The sequence below is a fragment of the Salmo trutta genome, chromosome 6 (assembly GCF_901001165.1).
Source record: "Salmo trutta chromosome 6, fSalTru1.1, whole genome shotgun sequence".
Classification (NCBI taxonomy): Eukaryota; Metazoa; Chordata; class Actinopteri; order Salmoniformes; family Salmonidae; genus Salmo; species Salmo trutta.
Window position 1 is genome coordinate 22,110,474 of NC_042962.1, and position 21,654 is coordinate 22,132,127.

At 40.8% G+C, this 21,654-nt stretch overlaps 1 protein-coding gene across 1 annotated transcript; it reads left to right on the top strand.

The window, feature by feature from the left end:
- Positions 1 to 7,777: 7,777 nt before the first annotated feature.
- On the top strand, positions 7,778 to 21,211 carry LOC115195654 (retinol dehydrogenase 12). Its single transcript, XM_029755742.1, has 7 exons — positions 7,778 to 7,979; positions 8,364 to 8,479; positions 11,455 to 11,610; positions 15,097 to 15,201; positions 16,294 to 16,503; positions 16,772 to 16,964; positions 20,750 to 21,211. Exons 1-7 carry the CDS (start codon positions 7,969 to 7,971, stop codon positions 20,850 to 20,852), a joined length of 894 nt encoding a protein of 297 aa, XP_029611602.1. The 5' UTR covers positions 7,778 to 7,968; the 3' UTR covers positions 20,853 to 21,211.
- Positions 21,212 to 21,654: the final 443 nt, after the last annotated feature.

Consider the following 21,654-nt stretch of genomic DNA (forward strand, 5'->3'; position numbering starts at 1 on the left):
AGTTCTAATAAACATGAATGAACATTTACTGTCTCATCAAATGCAATGCATTGCAACTGCCATTCCTAGTGACCCTCGAAAGGGACTTCGGAAATGAACACTCATATTCGAAAACCCTTAACAACCCTGGCATATCACATCCGTGTATGTTTCTAACACACTTTGTCTTGAGATTGTGCTGTAAAAGTGTCATTATGTTTCACTATTGTTTGATGTAATATATTCCGTTTTTTTGCCAGTTCTGTCTTCTCCCCCCCTTCCACCAATCCAAACAGAGTGTGAGTCAGAGCACAGTGCATTGTGGGTTTTGATCTGAAAGTTGAAGTGTTCACACGATGGCACCCATTGGACAATGACAGTTGTGTAATCCTGTTTTGGAGCGGGTGAAGATTATGTCAGCAGACCAGTGCATGCTGTGACGTGATACACACAAACACACACACACACACACACACACACACACACACACACACACAGGGTAAACCTTTATGACAACTTTCATAACCCATGTACAGTAGGGTGATTTCAGGATTTCAGGAAAATCCTTTAGCATAATCCTTTTCTGGCAATAGTTTCCTCTCGGGCATCGTCGTGCTGATCTAGCATCACCCTATAGCAGTAGTTCTCAAACTGTAGGTTGGGACAGGGGTCCAGGTGGGTTGCACGCTGGATTAAATTTTTTTTGTGCATTGCAAAACATGTATTTATTTGAAATACATTTTTGGGATGGAAAAACACTTTCAGTGTAAACTGCCCTATAGGACTCACATAAGTGAGCAGCCTTGGGTTTGACATCTATCACTGTCCAGTGTAACTGACTGATTGAATATTTTAGATCATTAAAAGTAGTAGGCTGCTCCAATTGCTTGGCAGCAGCTATGTAGACATTCGCAGCAGAACGAGTAAGTCAACATAGCACTATTGTGATGGTACAGGGGCTCTATTTGTTATGCAATGTTGACTTACTCATTTGGGAAGCAATTATAAAGCACAGCAGCGTCACCTGAGAAATTTGCTGCAAGCATAGAGGCGTTTCTTACATTTTCTGAAATGAAAAGTTGACTGCAGCCAGCCAGAAGGCATTGGTGACATTCGCTAGGTTTCCATCCAAGTGGCGACAGATTTTCATGTAAAGATTCTAAAATCTGCATTAAAATAATATGCAAATGTACCCACCAGAGACGTGTTTCCATCAAACGGACTTGCTGCAGATAAAAGTCTGTGCTGTGCGTGATGACGTAGCACACAGAAAAATGAATCTTGTGGTAAAATTAATTAACTGAAAAAAATATACAAGTTAAATCAGTTTCCATCACATTTTCAATTCTACTGATGGGTTTGGTACGCGCGCTCTCTAGCCAACAGCTCGCAGATATAGTGCGGGTATAGCCTACATTATGAGATTATTATGGACAAAAGAGCGAAATCATTTGTATTTGTTAAACGGCAGCCAAGAATCAATCATGTCACCAGAATAAGACCCTCCATATTTATTGGAAAGGAGAATCAAGCTCATCACCGTACACTTTCCCCACCCGGTGGTTCATTATCATTACATGATTATTATTATGTAATCTGTTGCCTAATAAACTGCATGATTTCCAGAGTCATAGTGGGAGGACCACATAACATATCATCGCGTGACTCCAAGCTTAATTCGATATGATGGTTATTACGGTATATCAATATTTGCGCATAAAAGTGTTTCCACCGCCATTTCTTTCATAAGAATTTTTTAAGACACAAAAATATCCCAACTTTTTTTTTGCGTACTTTGCTTTTGTCAACATTTGGAAAGTTTACCAAGAATTTGCTGTTTCCAACAGGCCTGTCGTGGCATTCTTTTATCCAACACGTACTCGCATAAAAAGGTTAGATGGAAACCTGATTACTGTCTTCAAAGAACGTGTTACTAACATATTGTTCTCCAAAATCGAGGTCTTAACCATGGAACACAAATGTATAACTTCTGTAAAAATCCACATTTCCAGAAACAACCATAACTTGCTAGCCAGTCATCCACTGGTCAGCGGCAGACTTTAAAATGTTTAACTGGAGCTGAAAGGTCAGCTAGAGGTTGACCACTTCCTCTTCCCTTCATCTCTTTAATCTATTCAGTCACACAACTCAGTAAAAGAGGCCTGTATGCAAACTCACATCAACCAGCACTCTGCAGGAAACGGTTGGAAGAGAATGTACATTATCTTGTATCTTTAGTCTATATAGCCTCTGTTCTATTTCTCAACCTTCTTAGTTCCATTCTGAGTATTTGACCTCATGTCAAAATTAGTAGTGCACCCATGACATAGAACAAGACAATGATCAAGACTAGAGATTCACAACCAAGGACAACGGACAGCAAAGCAACAAAGAATGACTTGTGACATCTCACAAAGTATTCACAGCCTCAATGATATCCTTTGAAAGAAAGAAAGCAAACAAAATATCCACAGTACATTTATAAACTGATAGTATATTCTACAGGCTTGTGATTGACCAAATGTGCCAGGAGCAACATAGTGGAAGTAAATCTTTAGATACAAGGTTAATGGGTTCAGTAAGAAACCTCAGGAGGGCATACACAATGTAGGGTCTAGTCTATAGACCAAGACTTTTCACTTCGAAATGACATTGAATAAATACCATTGGAATGACTAAAGAATAACTGACTAAATATGAAGAGAAATAGTTTAAATAGTCGTCAACATTTCACACACTATGTTTGCACACTTCTCTTTCATCTCTTCTTGTGTTGCAAGCCGGTTGCACTGTTTTGAATGGATCTAAGCTTCCCTACCAAAGACCTGGCGCTGACATGTTTTGTCTCACACGTTATCATCAAACAGACCACTGCATGCTGTGAAGTGGTACACACACACACAAACACACACACACGCTACAGGCTTTAAATATTTTGCTGTACGGCCACTCTCACTTACACACACAAGCCACGCACACGCACACACACACACGCACGCACACGCACGCACGCACACACACACACACACACACACACACACGCCACCCACCCACACACACACACGCTACAGGCTTTAAAGCTTTTGCCTCAGGTGCCGTGTGGTTTTAACTACATTGTCTAGTCCTGTTAGTGGCAGTCAGGCGTGATAATAGAGGGGATCTTCCATTCTCAGGGTGTCTGTTTTGACACAGCACCGGGCCAACATGCTAGGCAGTGCTCTGAGTACCTGGCACAAAGAATACCTGGAACCTTTCAACACATTACTGTATACTACTGCTTTGAGATTCCAATTTGCTCTGCATGTCACCACCCTAACCTCTTTTAATATTTTGCATCCCTAAAATCACAAAACACCATAACAGTGTGTGTTTGTGTGTGCTGTATTTTTTTCTGTCTATCCTGTAGGATGAGATAATGACTTCAATAAAGAACACACCTCTATTAAATGTGATAATTGTCCATGTATGTGTGTTTCATGCACACGCACACACACACACACACACACACACACACACACACACACACACACACACACACACACACACACACACACACACACACACACACACACACACACACACGGATATGAGTTCCAAGTGGCAGTTTACATTAGGTCATAACTCAGAAAGAAGAACCTAGGCTCCTGGGTCCTGACCCAGACAGACACCCAGTTTCCCTCCATCAGCACATTTTGCACTGACACACAAGACGACTTCCCCTAGTGGGTGACATCTTGGATCAAGTCGGAGGGGTCCTCCTGGTCGTGAAGTTGTAAATCTGGCAAATGAAAAACAAATGTGAGCGAACCATTAGAAAACAAACAAACTCAAACAGGGATGGAAGCAATTAAAGGAAGATCCATCCGGTGATGATGGTTTCTGTTTCTAATCTGCTCTGTTCAAAGCTAGATTTGGAGCAGTGGTTATATGTCTTAATAAACTGGTTTATCAATTTTATATCTGATATACACCTGAGACTCCCTCTGGGTTCACTATTCCCTTCAGAAGATCTGTCTCAACCACAAGGAACTTTAGCTAAAACGTAAATGTTAGATTTAAACGGTTGGTGTGTACTATGTCATACTATATTACACAGAAAAAACAACTGGCTCTTAAAAAGTAATGAACTACATAGCAAGAAAATACACTTTGAGGAGTGACTCATTACATTTGTATCCCATATGTCAGGAAGCCCATATGTCAGGAAGCCCATATGTCAGGAAGCCTGTATGTCAGGAAGAAGCTAACTCATTCCAAATGTTTCTGGGCTGTCAATGGGGTCTTACCTCGCAAGATGATTTTGTATCCTAACACACCAGACGCTGAATGCTCAGAAGGAAACATTTTTGTTTTCAATCAACACAACAGGCCATAATAGTATCCGTGTCGTCTGAGAGTAAGACATCATAAACAATGAGACATAAGTGAAAACATGCCAGTAATCAGTATTAGGGTAACACTTTATAACAACTTTCATAAAAAAATAATTAATAGGCCTATTTCATAAATATTGTATTATTTGTACATATTTATAAACATTTATGAGCATGTATAAGGGTCATTCCACAAAATTAGTGCCTTCTGTGTCCATTTTATATTTTAAATAGAAATTGTGCATCAGTATATACTTTTCTAAGCTTGTTATATTAAATGAAGTGCTCTTTAATATAGAACACATGGAGAATGCAATAAAAAATGAATTTCAATAAAGGCTTGCTAAAGTGCCAAAATTCAGCATTTTGGCATGTCCCTCCGTCAACACGGTGTCACTTCTAGGAAAAGTTCAACCCTCTTAATCAAAAAATGTATCCATGTCTCACCATCATTGTAAAGCCCTAGTTATTTTGTTGCTTTGACAAAATCATCTCTGCAGATTATTATTTATTTCATGTTAGTGGAACAACCGATAAGCATTATAAGCGTTGCAATTTTAAGCATTTATAATATAAAACATGTATAAAAATGTTGCTAAAATTGCATTTTTATGAAAGTTGTTATAAAATGTAACATTATTTCCATATGGAAATCTCTCATATGGCAATGACAAAAACTGCAAAGACTGCAAAGACTATGTTATATCCTGACTACTCTGAATGAAACTCGAACTTCAAGTCAGGTAGAAAAGGTGACTTATGAAACACGTTAAAACTCTCACACATACAGTCGGATTATTCAAATGCCCTTGAAATACATTAACAGTAGCAACAGTGACTGAAAACATGGCTCCCAATCAAGCTGCTTTAGATGCAGAAAATTGCTTACACATCTTATACGGCGATTGGAGCCCAAAATGGACAAACCTCAGAGGATACATTCCCACAAACTGTGTGTCAGAGATTGGGGTGTCCACAGCAGTGATGTCTGCACCTTTCCAAAACCAACCATCACGCCCATGCCCATGCTATGCATACTGGCTGCGTACACTGGAGAGAATCCAAACCTCTGTTTAGTCAATGAACCACACATACTGTAGGACAAAAGGCATATGATGCCAAGAAAGCATGGCCATAGGCTTAAAGCAATGATTGGCACAGCTAGTGTGACTGTCCTGTCCATAATCCATTGCTATTGTCCTCTAACTAAGTCAGCATGAAGTTCAAATGAAGCCCCATGTTTTCATCGCCGTGCTTTACCCCATTTCACATGTTGAAATGTTTTCAATTTCCTACCAGACCACCTTTTCATCAGAATTGCATCAACTATTTTTCTCTTCATCAACAACTTGCACATGAATTAAGGTGGTGTTTAGCAATTTTTCCAGCTAAAAAAGTAATAACAAGTGAAAGACCCTCGGGAATAATAATGCCTTAGTTACTTTAATAATATTTACATACGGCTTTACTCATTTCATATGTATATACTGTATTCTATTCTACTGTATTTTAGTCAATGCCACTCCGACATTGCTCGTCCTAATATTTATACATTTCTTAATCCCATGATTTTACTTTTAGATTTGTGTGTTTAGTTGTGAATTGTTAGATATTACTGCACGGTTGGAGCTAGGAACACAAGCATTTCGCTACACCCACAATAACATCTGCTCAATATGTGTATGTGACCAATAACAAATTTGACTTGATTTGAAAGGCAAAAGGTTTTATTGATTGAAGTACTCCATCTAGTGGGCATTAATGGCCACGCAGTGCAAAGATTAAGTAGGTTTTATCAGTCAATATCTTCAATAAATTCTTCAACCTGAATTCGCCCAATTATGCTTGACTATGAATTAAAGCTACTCGTGCATTTAATTTACATACATTTACATGTAACTTTACAGATAGGCGTTGGCCTACGTCACCAAAGACAGGATGTGATCTCATGAGAAATGTCTGAGCACTTTCATCCCACTCTCTTTAAAAGTCAGACATTAGGAAATATTGGCTTAAATAACCGATATATCACAAGGATATACTACTTCATCATTGTTAGCATGCTAACAGTCCAAACAGGTATCATCATCGAGCCAACTTGTTAAGAGACTTAACTTCAGGTTTGACATATATACTGTCTCTAAGTTATATAAGTCTAACTTGGAGTTAAGTCCGTTAGCTATGAGCCAACGAAACGATACTATTGTTGATTCTTCTAAAGCTGATGACATCCATCATAATTTCCCTCATCCCTACAGGAAGCATCCGTATTTAATCTACTGTCCCATGCATAGGCCTATTTATTCATCCAATTACTACACTACTATAAAAACATAATTTTGATTAATGGAGCATGCACAATTAATGAAGGAAGATTAGGAAACTAAACTGCTTGGAGTAACCCTGGATTGCAAACTGTTATTGGTCAAAACACATTGATGCAACAGTATCTAAGATGTGGAGAGGTCTGTCCATAATAAGGCGCAGCTTTGCCTTCTTAACAACGCTATCAACAAGGCAGGTCCTACAGGTCCTAGTTTTATTGCACCTGGACTACTGTCCAGTCATGTGGTCAGATGCCACAAAGACGGGCTTAGGAAAATCACAATTGGCCCAGAACAGGGCAGCACGGCTGGCCCTTAAATGTACACAGAGAGCTAACATTAATAATATGCATGTCAATCTCTCCTGGCTCAAAATAGAGAAGAGATTGACTGCATCACTACTTGTATTTCTAAAAAGTATTGACATATGGAATGCACTGAGCTGTCTATTTAAACTACTAGCACACAGCTCAGACACCCATGCTTAATCCACAAGACATGCCACCTGAGGTCTCTTCACAGTCCCCAAGTCCAGAACAGATTATGGGTGGCACACATTACTACATAGAGCCATGACTACATGGCTATTCCGCATCAAGTAACTCATGCAAACCGTAGAATCAGATTTAAAAAACTGATGAAATACACCTTATGGAACAGTGGGGACTGTGAAGAGACACACGCACACACACACGCACGCACGCACACACGTACACATAGATGTTTTGTTGTAGATATGTGGTAGTAGAGTAGTGGCATGTGGGCACACACTTAATGTGTTGTGAAATGTATATGTTTAAAAATGATATCTGCCTTAATCTTTGCTGGACCCCAGGAAGAGCAGCTGCTGCCTTGACTAATTGGGATCCATATTAAATATAAATATAAATACAACAAATGTTTGGTAGAAAATGTACCTTTATCTAAAAAACTATATTATTTCTATAAAAAAGTGTATTATATTCTTCTTCTTCTTGTTTCTTGTGGCCAGGTATCAGAATTGCCTCATGTCTCGTCAAAATCCAAGTATTGTATTTCCCTGCAACGATTGTATTGGCTAAAATCACCCATGTCACACAGTGACAGCCAATGAAACGTCTGCTTCCGCATTCATCAACGTTACCTGCTAATGAGTAGAATTTTACTTTCGGCATGCTGTTGAAGCTTGGCTGTAAACTAGATACGAAATATTGGATGTAATTGCGGGTGTATTGATTTCAATATAGGCGAATCAACTGAGGATTAAGAGTTCGGAATTATTTCACCACCGTCATTTGTAGCTCTGTTTCGAAATGCCGTTTGGGTGAGTATAGCGGCAATTATTTAAATTTTGTTCTGGCATTGGCAAATTTACTAACTTGTATCTATTTTACAACGAATTGTACCCGACCAAGAAGTACGTATAGTATAATCACTGAGCTGCTTATGTTGTGGAAAATATTTGTGTATAATGTTACTTATGTTATCAAAACTGCCATAGCCTGGCTTGTTGGCATTTGTGTGGATAATTACCTAACGTTATATTTCTCTAAAGTTAGCTCAACAGTGGTTGGAAAATTGTCTTTCCATTTAAATTCGTTATCCTTGTAGGTAGAGTTGTTCCGCACTTCTTTATTATCAGGGGTCCACACCCTATGGCCTACTGAGTCATTGCAGAGAAAAAACGTGATTTCCCTCAATGTCTTAGAAATCTCTTCCGGAGAACATGGTCATCCACAAACAGACTTGATGGCAAAACAGTGCTCATAACTGGAGCCAACACTGGTATTGGCAAAGAGACAGCGTTGGACCTGGCAAAGAGAGGTAGGTCTACAGTGATACATAATCCTTGATATTGTTTCCATACAGGAATGTGTTGTAACAGTTATGCAAGATGTTTCACCATGACCTGTTGAATGTGTCTTGGGCTATTTCTCAATTGTTCTTTTCTTGATTCCTCAAATCCACTCTCCTCGCTTCCTAGTCAAAACGCGTTGGGAGCCCATATTTGCTCATGTATGTTGGGATGCCAAGCAGTAAAACACATGATCAACTGATCATAGTTTGCAATTTGTAGAATCAGTTGTATTACAGATTCACATCAATTTGCTGAAGCTTCTATGTAGTCATAATACAGCACCTAGTAGTATGTCAACCTTTGTCCAACATGGCAGCAGGAGTGTAGTGCTGCTGGAGCGCGGAGGAGCGGCGCTGGTAAAACTATTTCTGGAAAATTAACTCTGATTCATTGTAAATAAATTATATTAATTACCACACATTTCATGACAAACTATATAAACCAAATAAATATGTGTAGTAGGTAGACGGTGGTTTCTTCTCTCTGGTGTCTGTGCAATGATTTATGTTCACTTCCTTTCAGCACCAGGAAGGGGTGCAGCTTGGCTGTAAAATGACACATGATCTGTTGCCTCGCCTAATAGTCATACTCATCTATTATTATTATTATTACAAATAAATGACCACTTCTAACAACGGTGATCATTTAGTAAAATTAGATTAAATCTGAATCAATGTCTCGCACGATCACATAACGATTCATTAGCATTGTACATAACAGAACCAAATACCATAGCGTAGTAGGCCTGTAACATTACTGTTACACCAAAAACCCCTTGTTTCTAATGAGATTTTAGGATGGTTAGCTGAATAGTTTTCTCATGTGCCTGTTGTGGGGTATGCATGGGTGTCTGAGCTCTGTGCTGGTAGTTTAAACAGACAGCTCAGAGCCACTTGGCAGGATATTCAGTGCATTTGTAAAGTTTTCAGACCCCTTCCCTTCCACATTTTGTTACGTTTCAGCCTTATTCTAAAATGTATTCAATTATTTTTTTCCTACACACAATACCCCATAATGACAAAGTGAAAAGATTTTTGTAAATGTTTTAAAAATAAAAAACAGATACTGTTTCCATTGATAATCCTTGATGTTTCTACCCCTTGATTGGAGTCCACCTGTGGTAAATTCAATTGATTGGACATGATTTGGAAAGACATACACCTGTCTATATAAGGTCCCACAGTTGACAGTGCATGTCAGAGCAAAAACCAAGCCATGAGGTCAAAGGAATTGTCTGTAGCGCTCCGAGACAGGATTGTGTCGAGGCACAGATCTGGAGAAGGGTACCAGAAAATCTCTGCATCATTGAAGGTCCCCAAGAACACAGTAGCCTCCATGATTCTTAAATGGAAGAAGTTTGGAACCACCAAGACTCTTCCTAGAGCTGACCACCTGGCCAAACTGAGCAATCGGGGGAGAAGGGCCTTGGTCAGGGCCTTGGTCAGGGAGGTGACCAAGAACCCGATGGTCACTCTGACAGAGCTCCAGAGTTCCTCTGTGGAGATGGTTGTCCTTCTGGAAAGTTCTCCCATCTCTGCAGCATTCCACCAATCAGGCGTTTATGGTAGAGTGGCCAGACGGAAGCCACTCCTCAGTAAAAGGCACATGACAGCCCGCTTGGAGTTTGCCAAAAGGCACCTAAAGGACTCTTAGACCATGAGAAACCAGGTTCTCTGGTCAGATGACACCAAGATTGAACTCTTAGGCCTGAATGCCAAGCATCACGTCTGGAGAAACCTGGCACCATCCCTACGGTGAAGCATAGTGGTGGCAGCATCATGCTATGGGGATGTTTTTCAGCGGCAGGGACAGGGAGACTAGTCAGGATCGAGGGAAAGATGAAGGGAGCAAAGTACAGAGCTCCATGATAAACCTACTCTAGAGAGTTCAGGACCTCAGACTGGGGCGAAGGTTTTCCTTCCAAAGGACAACGACGCTAAGCACACAGCCAAGACAACGCAGGTGTGGCTTCGGGACAAGTGTCTGAATGTCCTTGAGTGGTCCAGTCAGAGTCTGGACTTGAACCCAATCGAACATGTCTGGAGAGGCCTGAAAATAGCAGTGCAGCGACACTCCCTGTCCAACCTGACAAAGCTTGAGGATCTGCAGAGAAGAATGGGAGAAACTCCCCCAAATACAGGTGTGCCAAGCTTGTAGAGTCATACCCAAGAAGACTCAAGGATGTAATTGCTGCCGAAGGTGCTTCAACAAAGTACTGAGTAAAGGGTCTGAATACTTATGTAAGTGTGATATTTCACAATACTTTTTTTTATATACATTTGCTAAAATGTCTGAACCTGTTTTTGCTTTGTCATTATGGGGTATTGTGTTTTAGCTTGATGAGGGGAAAATACCATTTTAATCCATTTTAGAATAAGGCTGTAACGTGGAAAAGTCAAGGGGTCTGAACACTTTCCGAATGGACTATGCTTTGATTGAAACAAAATACAAGAAAGGCTAATAGTTTAACACCATCTGCTCTAATTCACTCGAGAAATAGTCATCCAAGAAGACATAAATGCTTATTCCCATGAAACGGATTGAGATATGTGTGGGCAGAGGATGCATTTTATGCATATTCTATAATGATATGCTATTCAATTGGATACATCTGTCAGTACAAACTTTGAGGAAATGATGACGCATTTACTTTTTTAAACGATTAATTACATCACCTAAAAAATAGCAATACACCACTGGATAGCATCTTATGCCAGACAGCCTGGTGCTGTGTGTGACTGTCCAGCAGGGGTTGCTAATGGTTATTTTACACAGATATTTGTGAGATCCTTACATTTTCTAATATTTAAAAAAAATGTTATGTAGATATGAATGTTCTGTCCAATATCCTCCTGAAAAGCCTGTATGATTGACATCCTGAGTTGAATTCTGATTGGGCTGGAATAATTTAATAATATTCCCCCCCACAATTTCTTCATAGGGGCCAGGATAATCATGGCCTGCAGAGACATGGAGAAAGCTGAGGGGGCCCTGAAAGAAGTCATAGAAGGCTCTGGCAGCCAAAATGTTGTCATCAAGAAGCTTGATTTGTCAGACACCAAGTCCATCCGTGAGTTTGCAGAGACCATCAACAAGGGTGAGGGAAAATATGACACGTCTTGAAACTTTTTTTCAGTTTCTTAGTTAGTTACTCCACATGGTATCTCTATAGGGAAAATCCATTTGAATTCAATCACTTTTTGACAGCACCCCTTTTTGATTTGAACAAAAACCTTCCATACATATTTGCCCATTGTAGAAGTGCTCAGAAAGTGACTTTTTGGACCTGAATGACAACATTCACAAGAGAAAGATTTTCAAAGTTGACCCATTTTGCATACCTCACCATACCATGAGACATCCATGTTTTCATCACTGGAAAATATAAACAGTTCAGATTGGTATAATGTAAAGCTTACAAACAGGGTTATCAAACTATGTAATAATATCTGGGAAAGATTGTTTTTAATCAAAATAGTTATTCTTTATCTAAAAATGTGTAAAAAAAAATATTTGCATATGTTGTAGCTTAGACCCTATTTTACATCAAGGTTTTTGTGTTGTGCCTGCCATTGGTTACTCTTGAATACAGTGTGGGTGTCATGTTTTGACTGAAACAATGTAATTCCCATTTTAGTACATTTTAAACTTTCCAATGGTACCACAATTCAACACTGGTCTGACCAATCGGAATCCATGCTTCAATATTGTTTTGATCACGCGACTGGGATGTGTTCCGGGTAACCTCCGAGAACAACATAGACGAATAAACTCTGTCACCGTATCAGTATATCAGGAAGTGTATAGGAGATGTTGTACCCACTGTGACTATTAAAACCTACCCTAACCAGAAACCGTGGATAGATGGCAGCATTGGTGCAAAACTGAAAACGCGAACCATCGCATTTAACCATGGCAAGGTGACTGGGAATTTGGCCGAATACAAGGCAATCAAACAGGCAAAACGTCAGAATAGAGACAGTGGAGTCGCAATTCAACGGCTCAGACACAAGACCTATGTGGGGAGATCTACAGACAATCACGGACTACAAAGGGAAAACAAGCCACATCACGGACACCGACGTCTTGCTTCTGGACAAGCTAAACGCCTCCTTTGCCCGCTATGAGGAGAACATAGTGCCACCGAAGCAGCCTGCTACAAAGGACTGTGGGCTCTTCTTCTCCGTGGCCGATGTGAGTAAGACATTTAAGTGTGTTAACCCTCGCAAGGCTGCCGGCCCAGACGGCATCCCTAGCCACGTCCTCCGAGCATGCGCAGACCAGCTGGCTGGAGAGTTTACGGACATATTCAATCTTTCCCTATCCCAGTCTGTTGTCCCCAAACGCTTCAAGATGTCGACCATTGTTCCTGTATCGAAGAAAGCAAAGGTAACTGAACTAAATTACTATCGCCCTGTAGCACTCACTTCTGTCATCATGAAGTGCTTTGAGAGACAAGGATCATATCACCTCCACCTTACCTGTCACTATAGACCCACTTTAATTTGCTTACTGCCCCAACAGATCCACAGACGATGCATCGCCATCGTACTGCACACTGCTCTATCCCATCTGGACAGGAGGAATACCTATGTAAGAATGCTGTTCATTGACTATAGCTCAGCATTCAACACCATAGTACCCTCTAAGCTCATCATTAAGCTCGAGGCCCTGGGTCTGAACGCCGCCCTGTGCAACTGGGTCCTGGACTTCCTGACGGGCCGCCCCCAGGTGGTGAAGGTAGGAAACAACATCTCCACTTCGCTGATCCTCAACACTGGGGCCCCACAAGGATGCTTGCTCAGCCCCCTCCTGTACTCCCTGTTCACCCTTGACTGCGTGGTCACGCACGCCTCAAACATTTCCTGGTACCAGGAAAATAACCGCTCACCCAACGTCAACAAAACAAAGGAGTTGATCGTGGACTTCAGGAAACGGCAGCGGGAGCACCCCCCTATCAACATTGGCGGGACCGCAGTGGAGAAGGTGGAAAGCTTCAAGTTCCTCGGCTTACACATCACTGACAAACTAAAATGGTCCACCCACACAGACAGTGTGGCGAAGAAGGTGCAACAGCGCCTCTTCAACCTTAGGAGGCTGAAGAAATTTGGCTTGGCACCTAAAACCCTCACAAACCTTTACAGATGCACAATTGAGAGCCTCCTGTCAGGCTGTATCACAGCCTGGTATGGCAACTGCACCGCCCACAACCGCAGGGCTCTCCAGAGGGTGGTGCGATGGGCAAACTACCTGCCCTCCAGGACACCTACAGTACCCAATGTCACAGGAAGGCCAAAAATATCATCAAGGATAACAACCACCAGAGCCACTGCCTGTTCACTCTATCATCCAGAAAGCGCAGTCAGTACAGGTGCATCATCTCATATATACTGTATTCTGTCCTATTCTACTGTATCTTAGTCTATGGCGCTCTGACATTGCTCATCTAAATATTTATATATTCTTAATTCCTTTACTTGGATTGTGTGTATTGTTAGATATTACTTGTTAGATATTACTGCACTGTTGGAACTAGAAACACAAGCATTTTGCTACACCCGCAATATCATATTCTAAACACTTGTATGTGACAAATAAATGTTGATTTGACAATGATGGTTGGAGGTCCACACATTAGAGAATGTTGACCTGAATGGGAATATTTTTTTAAAATGATACTGTCTATCCTCCATAAGAAACCTATTGAAATATAGATAATAGAATAGACATGACCATTTAAGTTGCCTTTTCGACAGTGGGTGGACCGGCGGTCATCTTTGTGGCAGTACTTAGAAGTTAAAATGTAAATTTAATGTACATCTTCAATGGTGCACCAGCTAAATTACAGTGGTCTGAATGTATAGGTCCATTATATGATTGATATGACACCCACCCTGTATTCATTCTCAACTGATGGCGGGGCACAACACAAAAACCTCAGATGTGAAATGGGGTCAAAGCTACAACATATGCGAATATGAAAAATATCTGAGTTTAGTTGTTTTTAGATGTCAATTTTTCTGTATTTATTTTTTTTCTTCAATATATAAAATAGTTTGACAACACTAAGCTTTTAAATGATATCAAACTCAATCATTTCTCGTTTCCAGTGATAATGGATGTCTCGTGGTATTGTGGGGAATACAAAATGGATCAACTTTGAGTACCTTTTCTCTTTTTGCAATTCTGGTCCAAATAGTCACTTTCTGACCACTTCTTCCATGGACAAACATGTATGGAAAGTTTCGTTTCAATCCAAAAGGAATGCTGTTTAAAAGGGATGGAATTCAAATGGATTTACCCTATACTGTTGTTATTTTACCATAGCCACCTGCTTAATGCAAACCTCAGATGCTCTTTTCAACATATTTACATTTTAGTCATTTAGCAGACGCTCTTATCCAGAGCGACTTACAATAGTGAATACATACATGGCGTTGCAAACACCATGCTCTACCAACTGAGCCACAGGGAACATATACAGGCTTGATTGTATCACAACTTAATTGATACAATGGATTGATTCATTTGCACTCCTGACCAACAGTTAGACGTTTAACATTTGTAATACTCTTTTCTGTAGAGGAGACACAACTCCACATCCTCATCAACAATGCTGGTGTCATGGTGTGTCCGCATGGGAAAACAGTTGATGGATTTGAAATGCAGATTGGCGTCAACCACATGGGTAAGTGACTCTATGTAGCACAAGGAAGCAGAGTAAAATTCCCCTTCGGCCAGACCACATCATTCTAAAAGGGCACGGACGTACGACATATCATTGATAAATGAGATGAGTGTTTAACTGCGAAACGGCTGTACTAGTAACATTACCCATTCCCATAAGGAAGTGGCAATTTAGCTGCTTACTTCCTTGGGGACAGAAATGTGGTTATGTTTTGACAGACGTCTCACTAAATAAATGTATCATTTACTAATGATTAACCACACGGATGAATGCATGTGATTCACACCAAAGGCAGACGAGCAAAGTTCCATACCACACAGCATTTCATACAAGTTGTGACTTGTACGTACTGATCTCCCATTATTGATATTTTACTACAGTTTTACACTTTATGTAAATCTCTGTCCAGGAAGCCGTGCAGCTGTAGACAGGTTGGTTTCTTTATAGTAGCAAAACGGGCGCAACTAATGGGGAACAACGAACTGGGTTGGCTTAGATTGTTTACAACATGTAAGCTATTTTTCGTCTCCAATGTTTATTGAAAACGTAAATACATTTGCACAATGAGCACTTGTCTTTCTAATACATCGGTACAGTTGTTGCTTAGCTAGCTACTGCAGTGTATTTTTGGGCCATATTGACATGAGATAAGTCAAAACGCCTCTAAACAAGATTTGGTGTCAAGAACAAGATGAAACGAGCCACTTACGATCCCCCACATGGCAGTTTCTTGCTAGCAACCTGGCCATCCAGAACCACAACAACAGGCTGACTTCTGCCCCGTGGAAGCACACACACCTTTTTCGGGATGTCAGCTAACCCACCTGTAACATAACTGAATTCATTATCGCACTTCCTTATTGTCTTTCTTATGATTATAAGTTCAGTCGACACATTTTAAAGTTTTATATAGAGGAGATGTAGTGAAAGGTCAGATCACAAGTGATACTAACTAATCCACTGCATTGAAGATGACCATCACCAGAACATGATTTTTGCACAATCACAGTTGAAATGCATGAATCCAATACAACTAATCAACATCAAATCTACCAATCAAAAGCTTTCAAAGCACCCCATCTTGTCACTTAGGTCACTTCCTGTTGACCCACTTATTGGTTGACCTGATCAAAAGGTCGACCCCGGCCAGGATCATCAATGTGTCCTCCGTGGCTCATTCCTGGGGCACCATCAACCTGGACGACATCAACAGTGAGAAGGGCTATGACAAGAAGAAAGCGTACAGCCAGAGCAAGCTAGCTAACATCCTCTTCACCCGCTCCCTGGCCAAGAAGCTACAAGGTTTGGATTTGTCCACTACTTCTGAGGCTTAAACTGTAGCTGTTTCTCTGGGTGTTTGTCATAGTTATAATCATGCAGTCCCAAAGAATCAAACAATAATGAATATTATGTTATTACTGCATGATTACCATTTTACCATGTAAGTTCATAACAAATGCCTGGTCTAATCTGTTACCGTAAAATAAAGTGCTACCACAGGATTTCTGAAGGCTGTTTTGAAGCTGCAACCCTTTTGTCAAAAGAATTGAATTGAATTGTCCTCTATCAGGCACTGGTGTGACGGCATACTCCCTCCACCCTGGCGTGGTTCAGACTGACCTGTGGCGGCACCTGAGCACACCTCAGGCAGCTATCATGAAGATGATCAGTCCCTTCACCAAGACATCCGTGCAGGGAGCTCAGACCACTATCTACTGTGCTGTGGCACCTGAACTGGAAACCGAGAGTGGTGGATATTACAGGTGAGTGTGTGTGTTTTATTTATATATATATATATATATAGAACACCTGCTTTTTCCTTGACATCGACCAGGTGAATCTAGGTGAAAGCTATGATCATTTATTGATGTTGCTTGTTAAATCCACCTCAATTAGTGTAGATGAAGCGGAGGAGACCAGTTAAAGAAGAATTTTACATTTTTTTTAAGCATTGAGACAATTAAGACATGGATTCTGTATGTGTGCCATTCAGAGGGTGAATGGGCAAGACAAAATATTTAACTGCCGGTAGTAGGTGCCAGGCGCACCGGTTTGTGTCAAGAACTGCAATGCTGCCGGGTTTTTCCACGCTCAACAGTTTCCTGTGTGTATCAAAATTGGTCCACCACCCAAAGGACATCCAGCCAACTTGACACAACTGTGGTAAGCATTGGAGTCAACATGGGCCAGCATCCCTGTGGAACGCTTTCAACACCTTGTAGAGTCCATGCCCTGACGAATTGAGGTTGTTCTGAGGGCAAAGGAGGGAGAACTTAATATTACACTGAACTAAAAATATAAACGCAAGATGTGAAGTGTTGGTTTCATGAGCTGAAATAAAAGACACCCAGAAATTTCCCATATGCATAAAAACCTTATTTCTCATTTTGTGAACAAATTTGTTTACAACCCTGTTAATGAGCATTTCTCTTTTGCCAAGATAATCCATTCACCTGACAGGTGTGGCATATCAGGAAGCTGACTAAACCGCATGATCATTACACAGCTGCACCTTGTGCTGGGGAAAATAAAAGGCCACTCTAAAATGTGCAGTTTTGTCACTCGACACAATGCCACAGATATGTCAAGATTTGAGGGAGCATGCAATTGGCATGGTGACTACAGAAGTGTCCACCAGAGCTGTGTGCCAGAGACTTTAATGTTAATTTCTCTACCATAAGCTACATCCAACGTCGTTTTAGAGAATTTGTACCTCCAACCGGCCTCACAGCCACAGACCACATGTATGGCATTGTGTGGGCGAGCGGTTTGCTGATGTCAACGTCGTGAACAGTGTGCCCCATGATGGCGGTGGAGTTATGGTATGGGCAGGCAGAGCCGGCCAGCTCTATACGCTCACTACGCAAGTTGCGTAGGGCCCCGTAAATTATGCTAGGGCCCCGCCTCCCCCTCGTGTCAAAGAAGGTGTCAATGTTTACAACTTGGATGAAGAGGAACTATCTATTAGAGTGAATTGCGGGAACAGCAATCAGGTAAACTTGTGTTCTTTCCTCTCCAAGTTTAATGTCAGCAAATAACAGTAATGTTAAGATGATGTGCTATCTTGCAGTGCATCACTCTCTAGTCTGTCTGCCTCTCTTGCTAACCTAGCTGGGGAGTGCATCTCTTGGTCTGTCTGTGTCTTGCTTCCTTGCCAGCCACTTCCAGGGCTGTGTCCTGTGACTTTGTGCCTGACAAAAGTGAGAGTGAAATACAACTATTTATTACGTAAGATTAACGCCAACGGGCAACAGTATTTGTAAACTGCACCCCGGAAAAGATAACCGCGTCGAGCGTGAACATGTGTTCATATGCGTGTGCACAAAATGAAACTCGCGCTTTCCAGCAGCAACCTCTGTGGGGACCAGTCCAGACAATATATGGGTGTGATGGCACTCCTCATAGGCACACATAATTTTAAAACAAGACAATGTCTATCTAGTCTCTCAGTCAAGGTTTAGTTCCATCTCTGGACTAATGCAAGATGGAAAACAATGGATTGACATTTGACTATTGATTTATATATTGAATTTAAAATGTTGACTAGCTGGGCATACTGGGCAATATGGATGCACATCTCTCAGTAAATAATAACCATCAACTATTCAGCCAAGCCATAGTATAAATAGTATTTTATATTTGAGAATGTATAAAAGGAAATCTGGGGGAGCCAATTTGAATGGGCCTTATGCAGCTGATAAAATTAATAATAGTATTGTTATCTATAATTTACAGGTGCTATGCTTAAGTTTGTCAGTAGAGGAGATGCTGGATCATCAGTCAGTACAAGCACAGACTCAGTTGATCCACATCCAGCCTCAACCAGTACTAACACAGACCCAATACAGCGTACTGGCAGCTTCAGCGAGTACTAACACCGACCCAGTCCAGCTGGCATCAGCAAGTACTAACACAGACCCAGTACAGCTGGCTTCAGAAAATACTAACACAGACCCAGTACTGGCAGCTTCAGCATGTACTAACACCGACCCAGTCCAGCTGGCATCAGCAAGTACTAACACAGACCCAGTACAGCTGGCTTCAGAAAATACTAACACAGACCCAGTACTGGCAGCTTCAGCATGTACTAACACCAACCCAGTCCAGCTGGCTTCAGCAAATACTGTGTTAGTACTTGCTGAAGCCAGCTGGACTGGGTCTGTGTTAGTACTTGCTGAAGCCAGCTGGACTGGGTCTGTGTTAGTACTTGCTGAAGCTGCCAGTACTGGGTCTGTGTTAGTATTTGCTGAAGCCAGCTGGACTGGGTCTAACACAGACCCAATACAGCCGTCTTCAGCAAGTACTAACACGGACCCAGGTGAAGTACAGGCAGCCTCAGCCAGTACTAGCACAACCAGAGGTGTACAGCCTGCATCAGATACAAGCAGTTCAGACCCTAATAGAACAGTGTCTGCTCCACCAAATGACCCAGCAGATTGGCCCCCAGTCTTAACAGACTTTATGAGGACTGAGTTAGTGCTAAGAGGTCCATTCAAACCAGGACTGGTAAAGACAAGTCTAGAAGAGGTTTTCCTTCAGGCTTACTACAGAGACAACTGTCAAATGGGGAAAAGATTACCAGGAGCTGGCTTTCACACTCAATCAAAAACAACGCTGTGTATTGTTTTTGCTGTCTCTTTTCTCCAAAAAGACTACAAAATAATAAAGGAAGGCGTGAATGACTGGTCAAATATCAACGCCATTCTGAAACACCATGAGAGTAGTCCTGACCACACAAACAATTTGATTAAGTGGAGAGAACTTGATCTGTGCCTAAGTTGGGGACAGACTCTTGACCAGATACAAATTACAATTTTGGAGGCTGAAAGAAAGAAAGAAAATTAAAATACACGTTTAAGTATCACCCAGTCTCTGGCTGAAGGAAACCTAGCATTTAGGGGTTCATCAGACAAACTCTTCCATCCAGATAATGGAAACTTCCTTAGAGGTTGAATTACTGGCAAAATTTGACCCCGTTATGGAAAATCATCTCAGCAAAATGAAAGATGGAGAGACACATGCTCATTACCTTGGGAAGCGCACACAGATTGAGCTCATACAGATTGTGAGTGACAAGATTCTGGAAGCAATTATTGACTCAAGTAAGAGACTCAAAGTACTTCTCCATTATCTTGGACTGTACACCTGACATTAGTCACCAGGAGCAAATGTCCATTATTCTGAGAAGTGTGGCTTTTAAAGGGAAAGCCAGAGATCAAGGAGCACTTCAAGGAGTCATATGAAATCTGTAGATTGGGGCCTAATGAATTTATTTCAGTTGACTGATTTCCTCATATGAACTGTAACTCAGTAAAATCAATGAAATTGTTGCATGTTATTTTTGTTCAGCATAGGAAGGTATTTCTAATGTTAGGTATACTCAGTCGATATGCACATGCAGGATATTTAGTTTTAAAGAGTACATCGATGAGTGCGATTCTTCCAGCTTCATCAATACATATAATTTCTTCTAATATTATTGCATTTGTATGTAGTATTTTATATTAAACGGTGTTAGATACATGATCGTTTGTCTGTGTGCCCACAGTGACTGCGCACCAGCCAACTGCTCAAGCTCTGCTTCAGATGATGACACGGCCCAGAAACTGTGGGAGCTAAGCTGCCGGATGCTTTCTCTGTCATGGGATTGAATAACTCCGAAATAGTGTATGGTTTGCATTTGAGATGCATGAGCACTGAAGAATATAACAAATGTACAGCATTTTAAATGAAAGTCCTTTGTCCCATGGGTACATTCTAACATATCATATTATGATGTGGTATTTTAATTGAAATTATGTAGTTGACAGTACTTGTAGATGTAACATTAAAACATATATTTTTTTTAACATGGTTCATTGCCACTGGCATTTGAGATGGAATATATGGTTGATATTGTTTTTTTACCGTACTATACATCTATATAGTCATATAATATTGCGCATTATTAGACTGCTTTTTATTGTCGATAAGTAATCACACCAACATTAAATCACTAATCTGTAACTGCTACATCAATTTTGGGACTTTTAAATTAATGATATATATATATACCCATCGATATACAGTACCAGTCAAAAGTTTGAACACACCTACTCATTCAAGAGTTTTTATTTATTTTACTATTTTCTACATTGTAGAATAATAGTGAAGACATCAAAACTATGAAGTAACACATATGGAATCATGTAGTAAAAAAAAAAGTTATTTTAGATTCTTCAAAGTAGCCACCCTTTGCCTTGATGACAGCTTTGCACGCTCTTGGCATTCTCTCAACCAGCTTGAAGGAGTTCCCACAAAAATTATGCTGAGCACTTGTTGGCTGCTTTTCCTTTTCCTGGGTTTAGGTTGGGTGATTGTGAAGACCAGGTCATCTGATGCAGCACTCCATCACTCTCCTTGGTCAAATAGACCTCACATAGCCTGGAGGTGTGTTTTGGGTCATTGTCCTGT

Coding starts and splice junctions, on each gene's coding strand:
- LOC115195654 (XM_029755742.1), top strand. Junction 8,480..11,454: donor GTTGGACCTGGCAAAGAGAG/GTAGGTCTACAG, acceptor ATTTCTTCATAG/GGGCCAGGATAATCATGGCC. Junction 15,202..16,293: donor GATTGGCGTCAACCACATGG/GTAAGTGACTCT, acceptor CTTGTCACTTAG/GTCACTTCCTGTTGACCCAC.